Source organism: Megalops cyprinoides, chromosome 19, assembly GCF_013368585.1.
Source record: "Megalops cyprinoides isolate fMegCyp1 chromosome 19, fMegCyp1.pri, whole genome shotgun sequence".
NCBI lineage: Eukaryota > Metazoa > Chordata > Actinopteri > Elopiformes > Megalopidae > Megalops > Megalops cyprinoides.
In genome coordinates, this window is record NC_050601.1 from 14686862 (window position 1) to 14708840 (window position 21979).

The window sequence follows — 21979 nt, forward strand, 5'->3', positions numbered from 1 at the left end:
GTTTATATCAGACTTAATTTCACGTCTGAGAATTTTCCTCTTAATATTTTGCTATCCACGTTGCATTAGGGTTCAAGATGCAACTTCTATTTTGTAGCTAGTTGTTGGCAAACTCAGTTTAAGGAATACTAATTATGCAGGCGATGCTGTTATTTTGGAATGGCAATTAAAAAGCGTTGCTGTTTTAGAGCCCGGGGCTCTAAAATCGGTAACCTTGGATCGCAGGTGCGTAATTAAACTGAAATTGTGAGCAAAGAGCCTGTATGAGATGCCTTATACAACAAAACGTATTTGTTTTTTCATCGTGTGGTATTCGTATTTTACAGAAATTACCCATCCAATTGCAATGTAGCCCCAACCATCCGTCAAATTAGCTACATTTCAACGTAGCCTAATAGTGGCGACACAAATGGATTGAACAGTCAGGATGACTGTTAAAAGGAAAGGAACGGTTGAAATTTGGTAATAAAATCTTCTGCACTGTAGACCGACTCTCATTACAACCGAACCACCTAGCTAACCTAGCTGTTCGTCATGATTTTGTGAGAAGGCGAAAACACGATGCTCAAATATGTGATAGTGACAAATAGTCTCTAATTCCTACATTCACACTTCCCTCCTGTAAGACGGTTCATTAAAAACTCCCACAATGCAGTACGACCGGGTACCTTTCTGGAATGTACCATTATGGCAATCGATGGGGAAATCGTGTATTTATTTGTTCCTCTTCTCTAAATTATAATATTTTCGCGAAACGTTTACAAATGCTTAACATTTTATAAATGTTAAACATAAATATTACCTACATTATTAACAGTAGCTTTATATTCTTTATTATTCCGGAGTGCTGGTATCTCTTGGTGGATGATGGAGTCTCCTCTCCCTGATAATGGTAGGGCCCCACCCGTGTAAGCACCCTTCCTTTCTGTGAAACAGCAGCAGCCATGAGGTAAGAGCCCCAAAGTTGCTCCCATTAAATTAATCAAAATGGGCTTAAACGTACTTTCGCATTTGCCCAAATCATCGGCCAGCTGGTTGTATATAAAGCATGACTTTTCTGTTGAGTGTCCCGACGATATATTCGGTTGAACAGAAGCATAATCAATTTGGAAATGTGCGTGCTAGCTAACCGGGTCTGTGCTATGGACCAAAACGGGAGCCATGTTCTCAATGTTCTGTTCCAACCCACGATAACATTAAACGCAAGCACCAAATCCGTGTCTTAAGCACCAAGACACAACTAACAAATTCCCAATATTAATCCGTTCCCAATACGTGGCTAGTTACACGAATTTCAAGTTATGACTTCTTGCACATGGTAAATTCAGGTGCATCTGCGGCGCTAGGCCCTCCCCTGGTTAACGTTAGATATCCTAACACAGGACTGACCCCAAAGCGAAGTTAACTATTAACTCATCAGTCGCGTTTTTGGATGTTGTATACGTTGGCTAGGTAGCTGATGGGTTTTAGTTGTTACTCAGACACTTTGTCAGCACATGTCAAAGTTGTCGCAGATGTCAGAGTTGGACAGTTGGCATACTAGGTGGTGGATTATAAGGGGAGAAAGTAATTAGTTGGTAGCCAGTCAAGGTAACTTTTGCCACATTAAGTGAGAAATACAGCCTCTGACCGTATTCATAATTCACTAGTTGTAATGCTTTTGCTGGTTAATCGTCGTAAAAGTACCCTGCCTGGACACAACGTAGATAGAAACTGCCAGATGGAAACGGTTTGAATCGTGATGTATGTTTGAGGTAATATAAGTGCTTAACAGTTTTGTGAACTAATGTCTGTCATTATAATTCATGGATGTCAGGAGAGGAGTTTCTCTTGCCAAAAGGATGTTCGCACATCATCATAAAATTGGCACTGAGAGGATAGATGGTACTCCATATTTGGAACAGTCCAGCATCTCATTTGAAATTGTCTTGGATGCATTTGGAAGAGCGGGTTTTGGTCACACCTGTTAGGAGCTGGTAGGGAGAGACAGGGACCTCGGCGTTGACTTTGCCTCCTTCCCGTTTCAGCATGCTCAGGCTTCAGAAGCGGCTGGCGTCCAGCGTCCTGCGATGTGGCAAGAAGAAGGTGTGGCTGGACCCCAACGAGACCAATGAGATCGCCAATGCCAACTCCCGTGAGTGTCATGAACCATGTCTCAGTATTACAGCGTAGAAGATGAATGTCAAATGTACTACCAGAAAAGGACGTTGTTTCTGAAGTGAGGGGCTGAAATGGAATCGTGAGGTCACAGTTAAGGCCCTTTTCTGGGGCCTCTGCATTTCTCTGGAGAAATTGCAGCCTGAGGTTTTATCTCACATATGAAAGAAAAATCCGTGTGATGACTCAAGAAAAGCAATAGGAAGCAGATAACCTCTAGACTGGTGAAAAATAATATGAATTTCTCATTCAGAGCAGTGTTACATTATCTGTCATCTCTGGGTAGGATTTTAATTTTGTGTGAAGTTTACAGCCACACGTGGTATAGCAGCCATATATATTCTTCATGATCATGGTTATTGGTTTAGAGAAGATGAGATGCAGATCTACTTACCTTTGTACTGGAGTGAGTGAATGTAATCATCTTTGTGATGCATAAAATATCTTTGATTTGGCATAAAATATATTTGACTTGAATTGCTTTACGCAACATTAAACAAGTTAGTGTAAACTGTACCTGGATGACTGTGTAAGTCATATTGATATGTACACGTGGATGTCCACCATCCATTTCTGAAAAATAATTCTATAAGGTCCTGCTTTACCACTCTGGCCACAGTTTTTGGGAGTAAATCCTTCATCTCTGCATAATGGCAGTTCATGCAATCAGCATTTTATAGAGGGAGAAACGTGTGCTAGGTAATGTATTGAATTCTCTGATAATGCTTGAATGAAGTTCAGCAAGCAAGTCTCCACACATCCCCAAGATTATATGTGCAAATGCTGCCCAGAAAAACACTCCCACTGTTTATTTGAACTCCAGTCTGATCCTTGAGTCCCTCTGGCTCCTGTGTCGATGGTGCCCTGAATGTCTCCTCGGCTGAGAACGCCTTCTCCTCCCCCCACCACGCCCTGATGTCCGCTGTCCTTTTTCAGGCCAGCAGATCCGCAAGCTTGTGAAGGATGGTCTGATCATCAGGAAGCCCGTGACGGTGCACTCCCGCGCCCGCTGCCGCAAGAACACGCTGGCACGCCGCAAGGGCCGTCACATGGGCATCGGTGAGCTGCGGGGAGCGGGCTGGGTCTTCGGGGCGGGGTGCGTGGGCTTTTTGCGGCCTTTTTTTTTTAACATGACACAAGAACAAAATTGAGGCTGAAGAAACCTGCCGCTGGGAGTGAAACGCGCCCACGCTGACACGCCTTTGCCTCCGCCCCACAGGTAAGAGGAAGGGTACAGCTAACGCCCGCATGCCGGAGAAGCTGTCCTGGATGCGCCGCATGAGAATCCTGCGCCGCCTGTTGCGCCGCTACAGGGAGTCCAAGAAGATCGACAGGCACATGTGAGTCCCGGAAAACCCCTCTGTACCTTATAGGCCCGTGATTGGCTGAAGTCCTTGGGGATTGTATTCATCCAATCAAAGCTGAGAGTCTGGTGTGGCTTAAGGAGGGTGTTGATGGGACTTGAGGGTGCTGCTGTTTACCAGCCTGTTGTGTGGCCCCCAGGTACCACAGCCTCTATCTCAAAGTCAAGGGTAACGTCTTCAAGAACAAGCGCATCCTGATGGAGCACATCCACAAGCTAAAGGCAGACAAGGCTCGCAAGAAGCTCCTGGCGTAAGTAGCACTGCATCTCCCATCACCCCTTTAATTGTCAAGGGGAACAGTTGCTTCATCGGGCTGTTCTTGTACCTAATGAAGAAACTGGTTAAAAACCATTAGACTTGACTTCATAAAAATGACTTTCATCAAGACTAGGTGGAGTCTCTCCTATCCCAGGGTCAGTGGCAGAACTGTTCTCGTAATGGTTAGGGGTGGGTAAGCAGAAATCGAGACGAACTGGAGTTGGAAACGAGAAATTCCATGCGTGGGAGTTTGTAGCAGTTCTCAGTCTTGATGACTTTTCAGCTTCTTTCCCAGCCCATTCTCACTCTCCCTCTTGCCCTGTAGTGACCAGGCTGAGGCTCGTCGCTCCAAGACAAAGGAGGCCCGCAAGAGGCGCGAGGAGCGTCTCCAGGCCAAGAAGGAGGAGATCATCAAGACTCTGTCCAAGGAGGAGGAAACTAAGAAGTGAGCTGCCTCCTCCTAGCGCTATTAAAGTGTACAGAACCACCCAGCCCTGTCTCAGTGTGTCTTTATTTCCTCCAAAGATCTGCCTTTCTTTTCTGCCAGCTCCTGTGGTGTAAATTAGTCTGTAAGGCAAACATGCCAAGCCTGTTGAAATCTGCTGGACCTTTCTTCACCATACAAGACTGTAACACTCTCCTTTACAGATACATACGTCACTGAATACACGACTGCACAAGAGTTATGTTGCTGTATCTGTCTTGATCATCTTTTTACTGGTTTGTTGATGGAACTGTTTGCAATTTATGGGCTTTTAGAAATCAATTTTCTGCTAGGCTAATGCTAGGGGAATTTTCACAGCCATCTCACACCACAGTCACTAGGCAGTTGCATACTTAGCGTTGTTTGTGTTGGAAAAAGATAAAATCTTGGTTCTTTTGGAATATGGTTACTAATTGGCCAGCCGAAATTGCAGCAACCTGCTGTAAATGTAATTACAGTTTAACAATAGAACAAAGTATTTTTGTTCACGTTTACTGGAAACTGTTGGGATGTGCATTGTCTCAGAACCATGTGGTAGCTGGCTAATGAAGCTGATGTTAGCAGTTTAAGTTCCTTTGGGTGTTGCCTTGCTAACGTGGCATTGGGCTCATGTGATGCATATAGCTAGCTTTCTGCATATAGCTATTCTCTAATGGCACAAACAGATTAGTACCAATTGGTAAACATGAAGCACCTGAGGTATGTTCAATGAACCAAAGGGATCTCCGCTCTTGCTTTACAATACAAGCTGTAAAGCTACTGAGATTGATGACTGAAAAAAAAAACAGGTCTTACTAGTGTAATGTGAATTGTACGATGCTGGTGATTTGCCAGTGCAAAAGCAGCATCGGTGTGGTGCCGTGGATAAAAAGACGCAGTGAAATAAGGGCTTGTGCTTGGCACGGCTTGTGCAACCTTACTAATGTGGTTTCGCAACCACATACATTTTGTACTCCAGCCAGGCTTACACGGTTTAATTGTGTTGGATTCTATTCAGTTGCGGCGTGCTTAAGGGTAACCATGGTTATCCTTTTAGATTCCATTGGAATTCTTGTACGAGCTGAGGAGAAATAAAAGCATGTTATTGCACAGGTCTCTGACAAGATGTTTAAAGTGCTAAATTCAGAAGTTACTTTAAGTTGTAAGAGCTAGACTTTCTCATGGAGATATTGGTGCAATATTTATATAAAACTAGCATGAAGTTTAATTAAACTTTCAAAACATTGCATGCTTCTTGTAATGAGCTTTGTACACACACTGCTATTAGATAAATGAATATGACAAGCATGTTTATTATGAAAAATAAATTTTCCTTATGGATGAGGGAATGCACCCTCCCTGTTGATGTCAGTGTATTCAGTATAGAGGAAGTCAGGACTCCTTTGCATTAGCATGCTTGGTTTTTTAAAATTATTATTTCAACAATCAGCATAACTGAAACTCCATGAGTTCAACTAAAAAAACACAGTAGAATGGCTCCTTTTTCATGTTTTGTTAGATAGGGCTTCTCATGTTGGAAGATTGTCTCCACCTAGTGGCTACTGTTCGGATCTTGTCACTATTTTTGTTTTGAATGTTTCATGACATTTTCTCTGAAAAATGTTGAACAGTCCGTGCTATCTGATCACAGAAGTAGAGTGTAGAAGCCATCCATTGAAGTGCTTTCGTGAACCTGTACAATATAAAAAGAAAGGCAAGTTGTTCTTTTTTTTGCCTGAAATGCAGTTACCTTTGAAAGCTGGCTCACACCAGGGGGCCCACAGTAAGGCTGACTGAGAAATCAAAGTGATCATTAACACTGCAGCTCTCCCGAATGCCTTGGTAACAAATAATAACGCTTCCCGATTCCAGACGGGCCTCTTAAAGTATCCTGGCTACTTGAGCCAGTTGCTTCCAGCTTCCATTAAGCCTCCTGTGCTGTCTGCAGGCTCACCAGTTCAACTCACTGTCTTCCAGATATTCATGCCACATAGGTTGCCCTTCCAAGTCTGTGGCTTATTTGGAGGGGCTTGGACACATGGCCTGCAGGGCAATTTACATAAATATTTGGCAGTCTATTTTACACTTAGCTCCTCAAAACGTCAGTTCTAATGCTAAGCACCAGTGATACTAACTCTGCTAGTATTATTTAAGTCAGACCTACACATATCAATGATTTAAAATTGCATCATCAAAACTGGGGGACGGAAAGAGCAGGACTCATAACCGAAAAGTTGCTGGTTAATGTAGTATGGAATCAGACTGTATGTCACTGCCTGAGGACTTGGTAACAATTTCAGTGCCGTGTGGTGCCTCACACTGGCCACTGATGCTGCCCTGTTAAGTCTGTAAAGCATTTGTTGTAACTCCAGTATTTGTCAAGCTACTTGGGTATTTCCACAAACCATGATTGCTTCTCTTGTTTGTAGTGGCTGTTTTTGAAAGAATTTGGTAAAAGTTTTGGTAAAAGATTTTAAGTATAGCTAAAGAAGTTTTATAAATTTAGGCCTATGTATTGTTCTTGTTTACTTTAATAGGAATCTATTCAGAAGACTCATTGTTGCTTTTGTTATGAAGTAATAAATGAAGGTAACTGGAAATGAATACATGGTTACACTGACTGCTGCACAGCAGGCAGAATCATACACAAACTCCCGAATGCATTACGCCGGCCCTCTGGGTTGGAAAAGCCTTGCAGTGCCAGCTGGGAACGGGAAGTGCTGTCTGTTTCAAGTGAAATCTTGGAGAACGATAACATCATTGTAAAAATAAAAATACACGGGTGTAAAAGTCCAACACAGCCACCTGCACTTGCGCTTGGGACGCACATTGAAATCTAATATCCACTCCAGTCGATGGACTTCGTGGAATTTAGGGAAATGTAACCGAGTTCATCATTCTGAGAAATGAAAAGGGAAAGTTCACTGCCGCTGAGATGGTGTGGTCCGCTTCACTTGGATCCTTAACTTGTACTGTGTGAAAATGGAATGCATTTGTTCTGCAGTTTAATGTTTATTAAATTCTTCATCTTTCTTGTCTGTCTGGCCCGCTGCTCCCTCTTTTGCATTTTCTTTCTGTAACCCCACAGCTGTGTTGCTACTTTTGTCTATACTTTTTTGGGGGGGTGGGGCACCTTGTTATTGTTTTCCTTGGCTCTTGGCCTGTGAACAGGAATATGTGAGAATATCAAGCTTGATTTCCACTCGCAGCTTTCAGGGAGAAGGGAAGAGGGGCAGTAATCACCTCTTCACACCGAGGTCCTGACACACTGCACAGTTTCAAGGTGTTAAGCCAGGGCATGATTTCAGTGCACACGTGGCGCATTTATCCAAGAATGGTGGCAAATTCGAAACTGCAATGAAAAGAGCTAAATGCTGAAATCATACTGTGTGCACTGGCCTCTGGCTAAATCCAGTTGTTTCCATTGGAGCGTGGGACGTACATTGTTCTGCGAGTTCTCAGCCTGTCTCCACCTTTTCTCCTCCTTCTTTGATTGTTTAGGGTGGTTCATCCTGTGCTGTAGTGCCTGGTAGAGCTTTGTGCTTTCGAAATTTTGGATTCTTTCGAGTTTGGAGATTGTGTCACACATTTCCGGGCAGAGCCTTGCGTAGGTAGGAAAAAATTTGGAGTGAGCTTGCCTTCCTTTGGCAGCCTTGTGGTGGGTCCTGTTCTCGCCACTTTGGGGACTTCCTCTTTTTGTCTCTGTGGAAGGTCACTCAAGATGCGCGGACTGGAATTCTCCCATCCTTTCTTAGATTTACTGCATGCTTCTTTTCCCATAGACAGAGCCCTTTGTTCCACTCTCCTCGGTGTCACTGGTTGCTGATCGCATGTCTGATAATGGGCACAGGCTGTTCAGATTAGCAGAGTTTAGGACACAGAGTTCCCAGCACCGATGGGAATGAGGGCCACGTGCCTCAAATAGCCAGCTTAAAGGACCTTTATTCTGTCTGAGAATGTTTTTCCTGCGCATCATTCTGTCATCCTTCTTTGCCGCTTTGAGCAGGAAGTCCGTAGCAGCAACATGAGGGCATATGGATTTATGATTGTGGATTGAGCTCTCGAGCGTGTGTCAGCATTGACAGAATACTTATGAGCGGCTTTATTTACCCAGCAAGCATGAATTATGCATGTGCATAAGCGATCCTGTAATTATATGTGCAGAGTGTGTAGCTCGTGTGCTTGTGTGTGTGGATTTAAGCGTGTGTTTATGTGTACGTCTGTAGTGTGTGTGTGTGTGTGTGTGCATGCGCGTCTGTGTCTGTTCTCATGCCTGTGTGCATGTGGGCAGGGCTACGAGAGCGCAGACAGGTATGGGGCACCTGGCCCATAGCATAGTGGCTGAGGAATGTGTGTGGGTCAGCTGCTTTGCATCAGACCCCCGTCCATGCCCCCACGCAGGCCGCTGGAAGCCTCCCCCCTCCGCAAGGTAACCTGACCCATTTACAGCCTGTGGGCAGGGTGGGGTGGCAGCTTCACTCACAGCAGGAGAGAGGCCCTTTCTGTGCAGAGCCTCTCTTATTGTGTATAAAGCCTTTGTGCGCGGCATAGCCTACAGGACAATGCCCTCCAACAGTTTCCTGTCCTCACAGCTCTTCAGACCTCAATTACATTTGACACCTGCCTTATGCAAATGTGTTGTTTTTTTCCTGCTAGTTATGCCACGCAATCTGTCTCGGCCTGTGCCTGCTGTGTGAAACTGCTTCGAAGGGCTTGGTGAGAACACACACACACACATATATATGTATACTGTATATATGTACACACACATACGCCCTCTGAAAGAAGCATTGCCAAAACAGACGGCCCTAGAGGCCATGCTCATGAAGGAGACGCAGGACGCACCGAGATACTGAGATAAAGTGCTCCTGTCATCCCGAGCTCCAGCCAAAGGGAGCAGACACACACAATCTAATCAGATCGTTGAGGCCAACGCAGTGTCATACACGGCCTGTCCGTCCGATTAGGGAAGAGGAAGCTGCTGTGGGCGGTCTCTTGGATTGCAGGTGATTACTGTGATCCTGCATCTTTGTGTGTTTGTGTGTGTGTGTGTTTGTGTGTGTGTGGACTGTGTGATTGGACACTTGGTCTGCTCTCTCACACTGCAGCACAGTTCGAACTTAGATCAGCAGCAGGCACGTGGGGAGGGGAGTGGGTGGACAATGTCTCCTTTTATTATGTCCTCTGCTCTGCCCGGGGTCCGCGGGCCACCCTTCCCTTTGATATCACATGGGCACATACAAGAGGCGCTCCCTCACACCCTACCCCTTCCACCCTCTGGGCACGCACACACACCCTTTCCTATCACTCCCAAAAGGTGCTGTCTGTGCTAATATATCCTTCTCTCACATATGCCAACAAGTCCTCAAATACTCTTTATCTCATGAAGAAATCAAACATTATCTCTTGACTTGCCTAGCATAGAGTGTCTGCAGAATCACAGAGCTGAAGCCCCATAATGATCTGCATATGGGTTGTGGCAAGTTCTGGCCCTCTGTGACCTCAATTTCCCTTGTAATCTGATATAGATCAGATATGGTGTGGGACCTCACCATGTGTCTCGCAGAAAAGGGCAAAACCTCTTGACGCGCACACTCTCATACACACATTTATTCTGCCTCTCACACACTGAGATGATCGCTCAAGACTGTTTCATTGATCACATGGTTGACATGTGATCAATGAAGAAGTGACCAAATAAGCTTTTACATACCAGAATCATATTAGGATCCTCCCCCCAAAAAAAGATTAACAGAGAACTAAGAGGAAATGGATGACTGAAGAATCAAGAGGGGGAATACATAACTCCTGTCCTTGAACCTGTACAATGTTCAGAACAATGGGTGTGTGGTCAATCTGTTTATGAGGATGAGTTAGTAGCACCAGTCCAGCTCTTTACAGCGAAATGGGAGGAATGGGGTTTGACACAGCACACAGAGTGCAGTTATGATCTGTTATCATGGAAACGGTGAAAGCTTATTGCAGCTAGCTAACACATAACATTCCGTACAGGTGGAGGAGTGCTACCATGTTGCTGCAACTTTGCAGAAACATTGTGAGACCTTAATGGAGGGGAGAGAGCCGGGGGATTATTTGGGAGGTGAAATTCCTTCAGCGAGCCGAGATATCTGGTCTCCTTCAACAAAACTAAAAGCGTTAAATAACTTTCATCATCTTAATATCTGCAGGGGTCACTCAGAGTTTGAATACCAGGCCTCTGGCTCACTTTCTCTGGCAAGTTGCCCACAGAGGGGAGCGGAGACTCCTCTGTCTGTTCTTGTTCATGGTAAACGCAGGAAGTTAAAACACATTGTGACACTGTGTTTAATGTGGAGATATACACTAGTCCTCATCGTTGTGCCCAGACTCACTCCCACAGCGCCACTGGTGTGTAGTCTTCCCTGGTCATCTGCTGAGGACTTTTACATCTGTGGACCAGCCATGGGAGGTCAAAGGGTGAAGTCTCTAGTGGGACACTGCTGGGCTGTTCAATAAAGCACATGTCATGCATTCCCACAGTTAAGACACAGCTGTTTAAATAGGTTTGAGAATCTGCCTACATTGTCCAAAAGACCCCACAAATGAATTCAGACTGTAACAAATTATTTAAAACGTGTGGGAAGTCTGTCACCTTGATGCTAAATCCCTGTAATTATGGCTTAATAATCATAATAATACTATTGCTGCAAATAAATGATGAAAGTGTTTTATAGAAATATTCATGCTAAGAAGTAAAAATGCCAATGTCAGTTCTGGAAAGTGTGTGGCCACATGCCTGGCTGACAACCCCTGCCACACTGCTCTACTGTGGAGTCTGGGCCTGGGGTTAAACAAGGGACGGTCAGAGAGGAGCACTCTTGTGAGAGACCCTACAGAACAGAAACACGGATTTTCCCCAAATTACCCCTCATGTTATCTTGGATGCTGTCTCTCAACAGAGCACATGTAGGGAACTGTGTCAGACTGCTGAGTCAAACATACCTGAATTCAGACCAAATAAATCTAATGAATGGATATATAGCCCAGCGCTGCTGATTGGCGTTTGAGTGGTAAAGTAGACCAGTGAACAGAAAGCAGACTGTGGGACGTAATCTTATCTATTTTCTGTGAGTCCGCCCATTGTTGAGAACCATCAGTTCCATGGGATGGATTTCATCAGCTTGTTATCACAGCCACACTTGTGAGTGGATTTAATATGATGTTGGTGGCCAAGAATAAGTCACAAGTCATGTGGTCCCCTGGTTTTAACTCTCAGCAGTTCCTGGCAATTGTTTTGATTTCCTTCTTTGATTCTCACTACTGTTATTCCACACAGGTTCCTCAACATTAAATTAGCAAAGATTCCATTACACTCGGGCCTCTCTCCCCCCACTTTCCCCTAACCTCTCTGTGCAAAAAGCCTCTCCTGTATTAAAAGCAAGAAGGAGCTGATGCTGTAAACAAACTTGAGCCGGAGTCTGAAAGCACTCCACCAGAACTTGGCAGGGAAAGAGAAAGGGAGAACTGTGCTGATCGGGAGACCTGATTGGCTGATAGCCCCTGACCCAAGCTTTGGCTGACCCTCATTGGCTGCCTTAGTTAGAGAGAAAGAGCTTCCACATACAGACACACACACACACAGCCACACACGCAGTGCAGTTTCCCACAAGCTTTGCAACAATTCTTCATGACTCTCCGCACACACATGCACGCACGCACACACACACACACACATACAGTCACACAGCAGAGGCAGGCCGTGGGCTAATTCAGTACCAGGCACTCATGTTACTGCCTCTCCTTTATGGAGGCAGAGAGGGGGTCAGGGGGGCGGGGGTTTTACAGCAGAGGGAGGGGGAACAGAGGGGAGCACAGGGAAGGCTGAGGGTGGGGGGTGGGGAATGCACAAGGAGCAACAGCTTGAGATTTCGGGACTTCAGCAGAAAGTAGGAACGTGGTAGGATCTGTGAGAGGGAGAGAGAGAGAGAGAGAGGGAAAGAGGAAGCAATGAAAATAGAGGAGGCTCAGCGATTCACGTAAAACAAAACTGAGGAGACGATTAGGAAGGTGAAAATAAGAGAGAGGGGTGGAAAAAGTGGCGATGGGGGTTGAAAGAGGGTTTAGTGGGGTAAAAACAGTGATATGAAAGAGTGACAAGAGAGGAGGCGTGGTGAGAGCGCGCGCGAGAGAGAGAGGAAAATAAGAGAGTGCAAGAGGCAGAGAAGATAAACGGCTGGGGGAGAGGGAGTGGGAGAGACGGAAGGAGAAGGCAGCAGACAGACTGATAGAGCGAGAGAGGGAGAGAAGGAGGGGGGAAGCAGGAGGAGAGAGTGGACAGTGATGAGGGGACTGCCGCTGAAGCTGCTTTTCTCTCTTATGCTTTGTCTCTTCATCTTGGGGACCGTCCTGATAGCCTTCATCTGGTACATCTTTAACTACAGGTAAGTCTGCCAACCCCCGTTCTGCCGCCGGGCCTCCCGCACTTTCGTCTGGTACCTTCTGCTTCCGATTAACTGATCCTGTATCAGCTTTCTTAACCAAAACTCAAACCACTCCCATGAAGCCAAACTGATCCAGAGTCCCTGTTCAGGTAGCGCAGACAACAACTGCATGTGTCTTGCCTATCCAGCATGGGGCTGCCCCGGTCCACAGCTGTACCCCATGCAGGCAGCCATTCCCTCTGGACACTGGCTGCGGGGTGGAGCTCCCGGGACCAGGCACGCTGGACGGGATTTATCCCAAAAAAGCAGACTCTGTGTTCCAGGGCGAACACTTCTTGGACCAGTGCCACCTTATGCCTTTGCTTCCACACGGGAAGCAAAAGGGAGCTTCATGCCAATGTTTTGGCAACATTTTTCAGGATGCTGTTCTGTTTTCCATCTGTTGTTAGCCTTGTTATCATGTTTCTACACAGCAGTGTTGACGAATGAAGTAAAATGAGTGGCATGATGGTCAAAGGTTTCACGGTACTCCTTGCTGCCCCAGCCTGTATTTGAAGCAGCAATCAGCTAGTCATAGTTAGTCATTGTGAAACTGCAGAGATGTCCCAATGAATTAGTGAGACAGCCTTTCATCCTGGAGTACCACTCTGTGGGCTGTTCTTCTGCAGCTGAGCTCTGACCTGATATAGTTTATTTCATTTTTAATTGATTATTGCTCTGTGTTTCGCATCTTCTTTAAGTTGCCAATGGAAGAACTGTTATTCAATAAGTGTCAATGTGGAAATGAAAAGATTCAGATGTAGACATATATATGTGTGTGTGTGTGTTTATAATATTTATGTATATCTATATATACATGTTTTAGAGGTTTATTTATAAAGGGCATATATCAGTTCAGGGAATCCCTTTACTGTCTTCTTTATCATTCCATACACCTTAACATTGTTTTATTAAACCTGATGACTCTTAGGAGATGCTATGTTCCTGTATTCAATCAACAGCTCAGTAAAACCTATCAATCCAGAGTTCATTTGAAACAAAAATCAACCACACAGGATTACTTCAGGACCATGGATGGGACCTGTAGGGCTATTAACTTTGTCATTCGATGAATCTCACATTTTCCTCTGACGACTGAATTAATCAGAGTTAATTGTTGAGAGAAATTAGGTAACAGAATTCCTGCGGAGGGTGGCAAAATAAATGTAAAAAAAAACTGTCTTCAGTCATTTCCCACATTTCTGAACATATAGCCAGGGAATGTCATCATTTCAGTGGGTGACATGGAACTAAAGCTCACAACGAGGAACATTCAGGAGATGCAACGACTTCTAACATTAAATTAAAACTCTGTCGAGAAGATGAGCTTGAACTCGGTCTCCGTGTGCGGTGCTGTGGAGGAGCAGTCAGAGAGCTCCAGGCTTTGAATCTGGCTGTCTGTGTCTGCATATTCTCCCCCCTCCCGTCTATGTGGGCTTCCTCCTAAAGTCTAGATTAATCGGTGTGTCTGCATTGTCCCGTGTGTGTGAGGAGCTGGCCTCCTGCCCGGGTTGTGGTCCTGCCTTTCACCCTGTGGCTGTGGGGTTTGGCTCTGGCTCAGCGCCACCACATGTCTAAACTGATTAATTAAACCGTGAACAGAAACACAGGCACACGCTAAATAGAGTACAGGAGACTCTCGCTGTTTGTGTGGGATATGTTCTGGACATCCCCGCCAATGGGCAAATCCATTGGTACAATATTGTACCAATAATAAAGGCTTATATTATATCCCTTTGTTCTCGACAAAAGGGAATCATAGAAATCTATGCCTAAAATCTATCCATCTAAATAAAAAAGACACTAAAATAAAAGACATTGTGATAATGAGGTAGACAAATAATATGCAAAAATGAATATAAGACCATGAGTTAGTGCCCTTCTCTGTAGCCTGGGAATCCTTGTATGGCCATTCTCCTGTGATTAGTTATTTCAGGCCAACATTTAAGTCCAGAGAGTTGGTTGGGCTGAATTCTCAAGAATGTGACATAGATTTTAATCTTGTCACCTGTATAAAAACGCCACTGTCAGTTGTATTTCCAAAACACTTCCATCCACGTCTGTATTTATGACTGCAAATAGTTTGGAGGAGTTCTAGCTGTCAATGTTTGTATTTAAAGCAAAGTAGTTTTCTGAGTTGTATTTAAGGTGGATTCTTGTAGATGGTCTCAGCTGTATTTTAAACTGAATTAGTTTCAACTGAGATATTTCTAAAGTGGTCACTTGTGTGACATAGGCGTTTGATGGGCTCAGCTGTCTTTAGGATGAACTGAAGTTTACCTCTGCTGTATTAAATTGCAACCCAGTACAGCACATTATAGAAGTTTGATCAGTTATGTTTTAAAAGGAACTCAACCCTGCTGTAATCAGATATCAAATGTATGTGTATGTGGAATGTATGTAGATCATTTCATGTATGTGTTAAGCTGCATTAAGGATACATTAGAGTCTTTCTCCTCCGCAGTGGTGACAGACCACGTAGCTCCTCGCATCCCATTCGGAAGAACCCTGAGGCTGAGCCATCATGGGTTTGCAAGGAGTGCAGGTGAGAACAGAACTTTATCCCAGAATCCCCTGTTTTTTGAGAGATCGTATTAGATCCTGATCTGTTTTTTCACTGGGTGCCCCTGTATGCTGGCTTGCCGATCCAGTCTCCACAGTGATTCCGTTCTGTGTGTTATTTCGCCCAGCGAGTTCTATACTGAAGTCTATACTGAGTTCTATACTGGTCCTGTCTTGTGTGTTAGATCTACTCCTGTGTATTACAGTTGATTTTATAGTTGTGGCAGCGGTATAGCATAGTAGCACAGGAGCAGGACTTGTAACTGAAAGGTTGCTAGTTTGATTCCATTGGGGGGGGGGGGGGGGGGCACTGCTGCTGTACCCTTGGGCAAGGTACTTAACCCAGAATATCCTGCTATATAAATGGGTTACGTAGTAGTCCTGTGTGATATTACTGATATTATGTGTTATAATTGATTTAGTTGTGTGTGCTATCCCATATTGTATCCTGTGTATTGTTGTGGTTTAATCTTGTGTTACACTGATCCAGTCCAATGTGTTGTGACTGATTTAGTCTCGTGTGATATTTCAGGCTGAGACGTGTGCTATAACTGATTTAGTCTTTTGTGTTGCTGTAGATCTAGTCCTGTATATTCTTGTAGATATAGTCATGTTTTCATTGCTGATCAAACCCTATGCATTATGACAGATTCAGTCTGGTGTGTTATTGCTGAGGGTATGTTATTAGCTCTCACAAAGGACCTTTTATGTGGGTTGAACAGGTGTGGGGGATCCAGTTAGGAAAAAAATATATTATTTACACTTTGCAAACAGTAGATTAAATAATATCTAAATAATATCTGGGGAATTCACATGGTGTGGAGAGAAGTGGACCAGTGCATCAAATTTCACACCAATCCTGCCATGCAGTAAACACTTACCACCCCACCCCTTTCCCACGGTTTCTCACTATTTCTCACTGTCTTCAACCTGTATCCCATTGCTTGTCTCTCACTGTTACTCACTGTCTCTCACATGTCTCAAACATGTCCCACACCATTCCACATCTGTCTCTGTGGCCCCCGTGTCCATGAAGGGAAAACACGATTGACAAGATGGTGGAACTCTACAGTCACACCTGGAAGAAGCAGGAGGCTAATTTCAAAAAGTTCAGGTACGGAAATCTACAGCTGCAAGAATCCATGCCCCCATGACTCATTCATTATTCATCGCTATCACAAGTTCAATCATTATTCATGAGACATTATTCACTTCACAATCAAAAACTAGCGCCAACCTCTTCCCTAGTGTGCTGGTGCATTCCCAGGCCCTGGTCCAGTCCCATAGAGGCGGGCAAAAGAGCTTCTCCAGACAGGAGGAGCCGGAATGTGTGGTTAACAATAACGGCTCAGCTCCAGGCTCCAGTGGGTCAAGGGTTCAGATGTGGGGTAGGGCACAGAGCATGATCCTCTGCCTGAGTTATTAAAAAGCACAGCCATGTGAATGGGTTAGTGAGAGATGTAAGAGAATAAACTGTAAATCACAGAATTTAGATTATGAAACAAATTTTCTTTGAAAGCATCGTTTCAAACAACAGTAATAATAATGATAAATTTAATTGTGGTTGTTGCAACAACAACCACAATTAAAGGTCCTCAATTCAAATACCAAAGCCAACTCCACTTATCCTCAGCACGTGGCATAAGAAGGTCACAGGATGATACTGGTAACAGAGATGACCAGGTCCCTTTTAGGAAGGAAGGAAAGACAAACCTGTTTTGTCTTTGCTGATGAAGCTTGATCAAGCCGTGGGAAAGCTTAAAAATGCTGACTCTGGTTAACGGTGGGAGACAGTGACAGGTCTGGGGATTAGTTCCGTTTCACCTGCTGCTCCACGCCGTCCTCCCTAATCACACATCAACAGCATGTAAGGGCGTGTATTTGGACGTGCGTATTATTAGTCCGATGCATGTGAAATGCGAGTCAGAACTGGGTCGTTGGGACAGAATGTGCTCTGTGGATCTACCTGCCTCCGTGCTCTTCACCTCCATGAACAGAAGTGTTCACTGAGGCAGGGACCCTGTGAGCTGGGACATGCCCAGACATGCTGGAGAGCAGATGATCAACTGACTGCTAGTGTAATTAACAGAGTCCCGGACTGCTAAAAGACACAATGAGATTTTCCACACTACTCCCTTTGAGTGGAAGGAGTGAACCATGCGCTAATGAGTGCGGAATAATTTTGAGCGTCTTTGCTGTTTCATTTCTGAAACAGTTCATTTTGGGTCTGCAATCCAATATTCTAGTAATGAGGCCCACTGATGGGCCCAGCCCAGCACAGTGGGTGTGAGGCAGAGAAAGAGGAGAGGACTTCAAGTACTCAATGCGATGTCCTTGCATTTCCAGGTCTCAGCTGACGAACAGGTGCCATGGGGCCACCAAGGCCATCGTCACGCAGGTCAACACGCCACTGGAGTCGAAGATCGTGTACGATGGTGAGAAGAGGAAACCGCTGGTGGTGACCCCAAAACTCTTCAACACATTCTTAAAGGTACCCAGCCTCCCTTGAAGAATAAACGCATTAGTGGATTCATACTTGGACGTTTGTGCATGTTTGTGGGTGTGCTGAAAAAGATGTGTGTAGGTCAGTGTGTGTATGTGTGTGACCATGTGTGTAGAGGGTATAACAGAATGAGTGTGTGTACTTGGAGAGTATGTAACAGTGAGTTTGTTTGTGTGTGTGCGTGTGTGTGTGTGTGTGTGTGTGTAAGTGCACCTGCAAAGTTTCAAATGTGTGTGTGTGTGTTTGTGTGTGTGTGTGTGCCTGTGCATGTGTGTGTAGATAGAGTCTGTAACAGTGTGTGCATTGCAGGAGCAGCCCTTTAAAAATATAACCCGGAAAACCTGTGCTGTGGTGGGAAATGGGGGGATCCTACTCAACAGCAGCTGTGGAGCTGAGATTGACTCCGCCCACTTTGTTTTCAGGTGTGTACACCTTCCATCACGACAAGGAACAGTGAGTGATGACCATGCTATTGCAATGAGCCTGAACAGGCAATAAAAACTACACAGCATTACAATACAGAGTCTCTGTTTTTCCTCCTCTTTCACCAGGTGCAATCTCCCTCCCGTGGATAAGGGCTATGAGAACGACGTGGGCCACCACACGGACTTGGTAACAGCCAATCCCAGCATCCTCTTGGAGAAGTAAGTCAAGGGTCTGTGTGGTGTTAATCCTGCTTTCTGGGGCTGGGAGGGCTTAAAGTCACAAGACAAATTCTCAGATCATCATCAGCTCATGTGATTTGAGGGCGTATGTGAAAAAAAAAAACATTCTGATGTTCCACAGATTTGTTTATAAATGATGTGTTTCTTTAAACCACGGAAGGGAAGGTCCAGCTGTAGTAATGTTAGCTTCCTTTGTGTTAATTGTTTCCTGGGCATGTTTTACTCTACAATACTGATCCATGAGCAACTTATCCAAACCTTACTCTAAATCCAAACCACTGTCTGGCATACTGACTGAACACAGCCCCTCCCTTTGGAAACCCCATCTCAGGAACAGCTGTCTAGTGGGGTTATACATTTTCACAGATCCTTCAGAGGTTTGTGGGAAAGTTCAGTACATTGTGACACAACTTAACTGCTCCGCTTGTGCGTTTCTTAAATCAAACTATCACCCAGTTAAAGACAATTTTTTTGTCACACACTTTGACAATCTGAAGTGAGTATGTGTGTGTCATGTAAATACAATCAGTTAATGGAACAGCACACATCTGTCAATAAAAGGATAATTCAATGAAATAAAATTAGCTGTTTTCATAATATATATTTCAACATAGTTTGTTATATTTGACCATTAATTGGTTAAATATTTTGTCATCAATAATTAACTGCTTAGTTTATTATTCAAGCATGTGGTGAAAGCCATAAAATAACTGTAACTGTACTATTACGAATGCTATTACAGCTGTCTCAAATCATAAGGGATGTCGCTTTACATTGGAATCAGCGTGAATTAAAGCTGAGCATTCTCTAGCTTGCCGAAAGTAGTTTTGTAGTATTCTTTTGTTTCCTTTACTTCCTTGAGCATGTATTTTTATTTTAATAAAAACCATGGTACACAGATGTGCAAATAACCATCCCAGAAGTTTACATTTTTATCTTAAAACAGCGACCTCTGATAGACCAGGTTTTTGTGAAACACAGTTTCCATGAATGTATAGAATGTATTCTGAAATATCTCTTAAATGTCAATGGATGCTGCTTCCACTAAAATAGTTAAGAACCCCAACCACAATATGGTCAAAATGTAACTGATCCAGAGTCTGGGCTTAGGGGCAGGTTCTATTTATATTTTGCTGACTCATCCCTCTCTCTCTCTCTGTCTCTCTCTCTCTCTCTGTCTCTTTCTCTCTCCCCACCAAGATTTGACGGCCTAATGGAGCACCGGCGCCCCTTTGTGGAGAGCCTGAGCAGCTACAGGGACTCCATGCTGCTGCTGCCCGCTTTCTCTTATGGGCACAACACGCCCGTCTCGCTGCGCGCCCTCTACACCCTGCAGGACTTCAACAGCTCGGTGCAGCCCATGTTCCTCAACCCGGAGTACCTGCAGAGCCTGGCCCGCTTCTGGAAGGCCCAGGGCCTGAGGGCCATACGCCTCAGTACGGGCCTCATCGTGGCCAGCCTGGCGCTGGAGCTGTGCACCAACGTGCACATCTATGGCTTCTGGCCCTTCGCCCAGCACCCTCACGACCGCCACCAGCTCACCAACCACTACTACGACAACCAGCAGAGCAAGAAGATGGTGCATGCCATGCCCGCCGAGTTTGCCCAACTGCTGCACCTGCACAGCCAGGGTGTGCTCAGGGTGCACCTGGGCCAGTGCGCCTCAGGCCCCAGGTAGGCCGGACCCCCACCCCGAGCCCTGCCTTGTACCGACACCCTTCAACCCCCCACCCCAAAGATGTCGTTGGCGCTTCTCTGTGGGCAAGGAGGGGGGAACATCTGGGATGGACACTGTCTTTTGTTTTAGACGAGAGGTTTATAACTCACACTGAGACAATGCAATGACAGCGGTCACACGGATCTGGAGAAAACGGCCTTAAGGACAGGGAGATTGTTGTGCAGCAAAATGCAGGTCTACGTGTGTTCACCAGGCAGCCATAACCTCATTTGAATTTGCACTAGAGTAGACTGTAGCCATAGGTATGAAATACATACGTAGGTGTGTATATAAATATATATTTGTGAATATTTATTTTTGATTGGAACCAGCTGGAATCTGGAGCCTTGTTATTAGACTTTCTGAGCAGTACTTCCTTTAAGTCACACGGATGCAACGTTCAGGCCATTTGTAACCAAAGCTGAGGTGATGAACCTGCTGGTCTTTAAAAATGTGCCTCTTTTACGTGGATATTGTTTACCCCTTGAGGTAATTTGTTCAGTTCAGACAATAGTTCTCATTTCCCTCATTTACGTAAAGATGCTTCACACAGGCAGCTGGAGAGTAGGCCTGGCATGTGGGGCTAGTATCCTAGCAACATTATCCATATTAACACCACGCCAGAAAAGTCACTGATTGTAGATCTTAACGCTGTGTGTTTTCGGCATCTGTGATTTCGTACATAAAAGGATACTGTTTATATTACAGTTCTTGAGCATCACTTTTGAATGTAATATTTTAATGTGCACATGTCTGTCTTTTGCACATATTCATTTTAAAATATATTAAAAAAAACAATTGATTTAGATATATTGGACATCTGAACACGACTTCCACATATGAAAATGTTGCGGTTTTGTGGCCTTTGACCTGGGCAAGTGCAGTACGGAGGCTTCTCACCTGTGCAACGGGTTCCCAGCTAGGCCTCTCAGAACCTGAGACTCCCCCTACAATGGACCAGCTCCAGCACCACAACACTGTCTGCCGCAAGGCCAGCTCTGGACAAAATGAAGGAAATAAGAAGAAAAGACTATCTAGCAGCTAGTATAAGCTATCTAACAATACTGCCGCTCATACTCCACCCTCCATTGGCTTAAGCTGAAAGGTAAATTAGATGAAACTGAGGCCATGTGGACTGGACCAGTAGGCCACAGTACTGTGAAAGCGTAAACGGAAGATACACTGTCCCCGAAGTGTCCTAAAACAAGGGCTTACCTCCCAACGGGGTGCTGAAGGCGAAGAGACCCACTAAGCCATGTCAGAGACCGTGAGAAAAGGAACGTTTGTGGGGGTGGCTCTCACCCATTGCCTTGCTGTTTCATCCCACTCGGTGTTCGTCCTGTTCACAAGAACCCTGAATTTCAGCCACTGAAGAAAACTTCCATCTGGTCAAGGTTTTTATTGGGTTCCCTTTCTATCATATGTTGGATGGATTTCACTGCAGGGACTGAACAGCTTCTTTACAGTCTGTGAAAGCTGCATGAGGTTGAGTAACTTCCTCTGTGAATCATGAGAATGTTTGTACTGAATTTGATTCTCCTTTGTACTTCATGAGAACTGCATAAACAGCTATGCTCCCAATGAATGCTCCCTTGGTCTTTATGCTGTTTTGGCTCAAAGTGAGGCTGTTTCATTTTTGTTTTAAATCACAAATGCAGACAACTGCATTTCATAAATGCCATAAAATACATATAAATCATTTAAATAGGACCCTCTTGTGTACACATCATGCTCCTACTATGGCAAATCTGAAAATATTGCTAGATCTATCCAATTCTGTGGTTCATTTAAATGAGTATGATAATTTTATATGCACCAATCACTTATGTTA

General features: G+C 44.6%; 2 protein-coding genes across 2 annotated transcripts; both read left to right on the forward strand.

The window, feature by feature from the left end:
- The first annotated feature begins 905 nt into the window (after window positions 1–905).
- Window positions 906–4270, forward strand: LOC118794442 (60S ribosomal protein L19). Its single transcript, XM_036552692.1, has 6 exons — window positions 906–949; window positions 2028–2134; window positions 3094–3216; window positions 3377–3497; window positions 3661–3771; window positions 4105–4270. Exons 1-6 carry the CDS (start codon window positions 945–947, stop codon window positions 4226–4228), a joined length of 591 nt encoding a protein of 196 aa, XP_036408585.1. The 5' UTR covers window positions 906–944; the 3' UTR covers window positions 4229–4270.
- Window positions 4271–12102: 7832 nt separating this feature from the next.
- Window positions 12103–21733, forward strand: LOC118795167 (alpha-2,8-sialyltransferase 8E-like). Its single transcript, XM_036553554.1, has 7 exons — window positions 12103–12662; window positions 15166–15246; window positions 16300–16377; window positions 17610–17754; window positions 18076–18188; window positions 18318–18410; window positions 19632–21733. The coding sequence occupies exons 1-7, from the start codon at window positions 12562–12564 to the stop codon at window positions 20107–20109; spliced, it is 1089 nt and encodes a 362-aa protein (XP_036409447.1). The 5' UTR covers window positions 12103–12561; the 3' UTR covers window positions 20110–21733.
- Window positions 21734–21979: the final 246 nt, after the last annotated feature.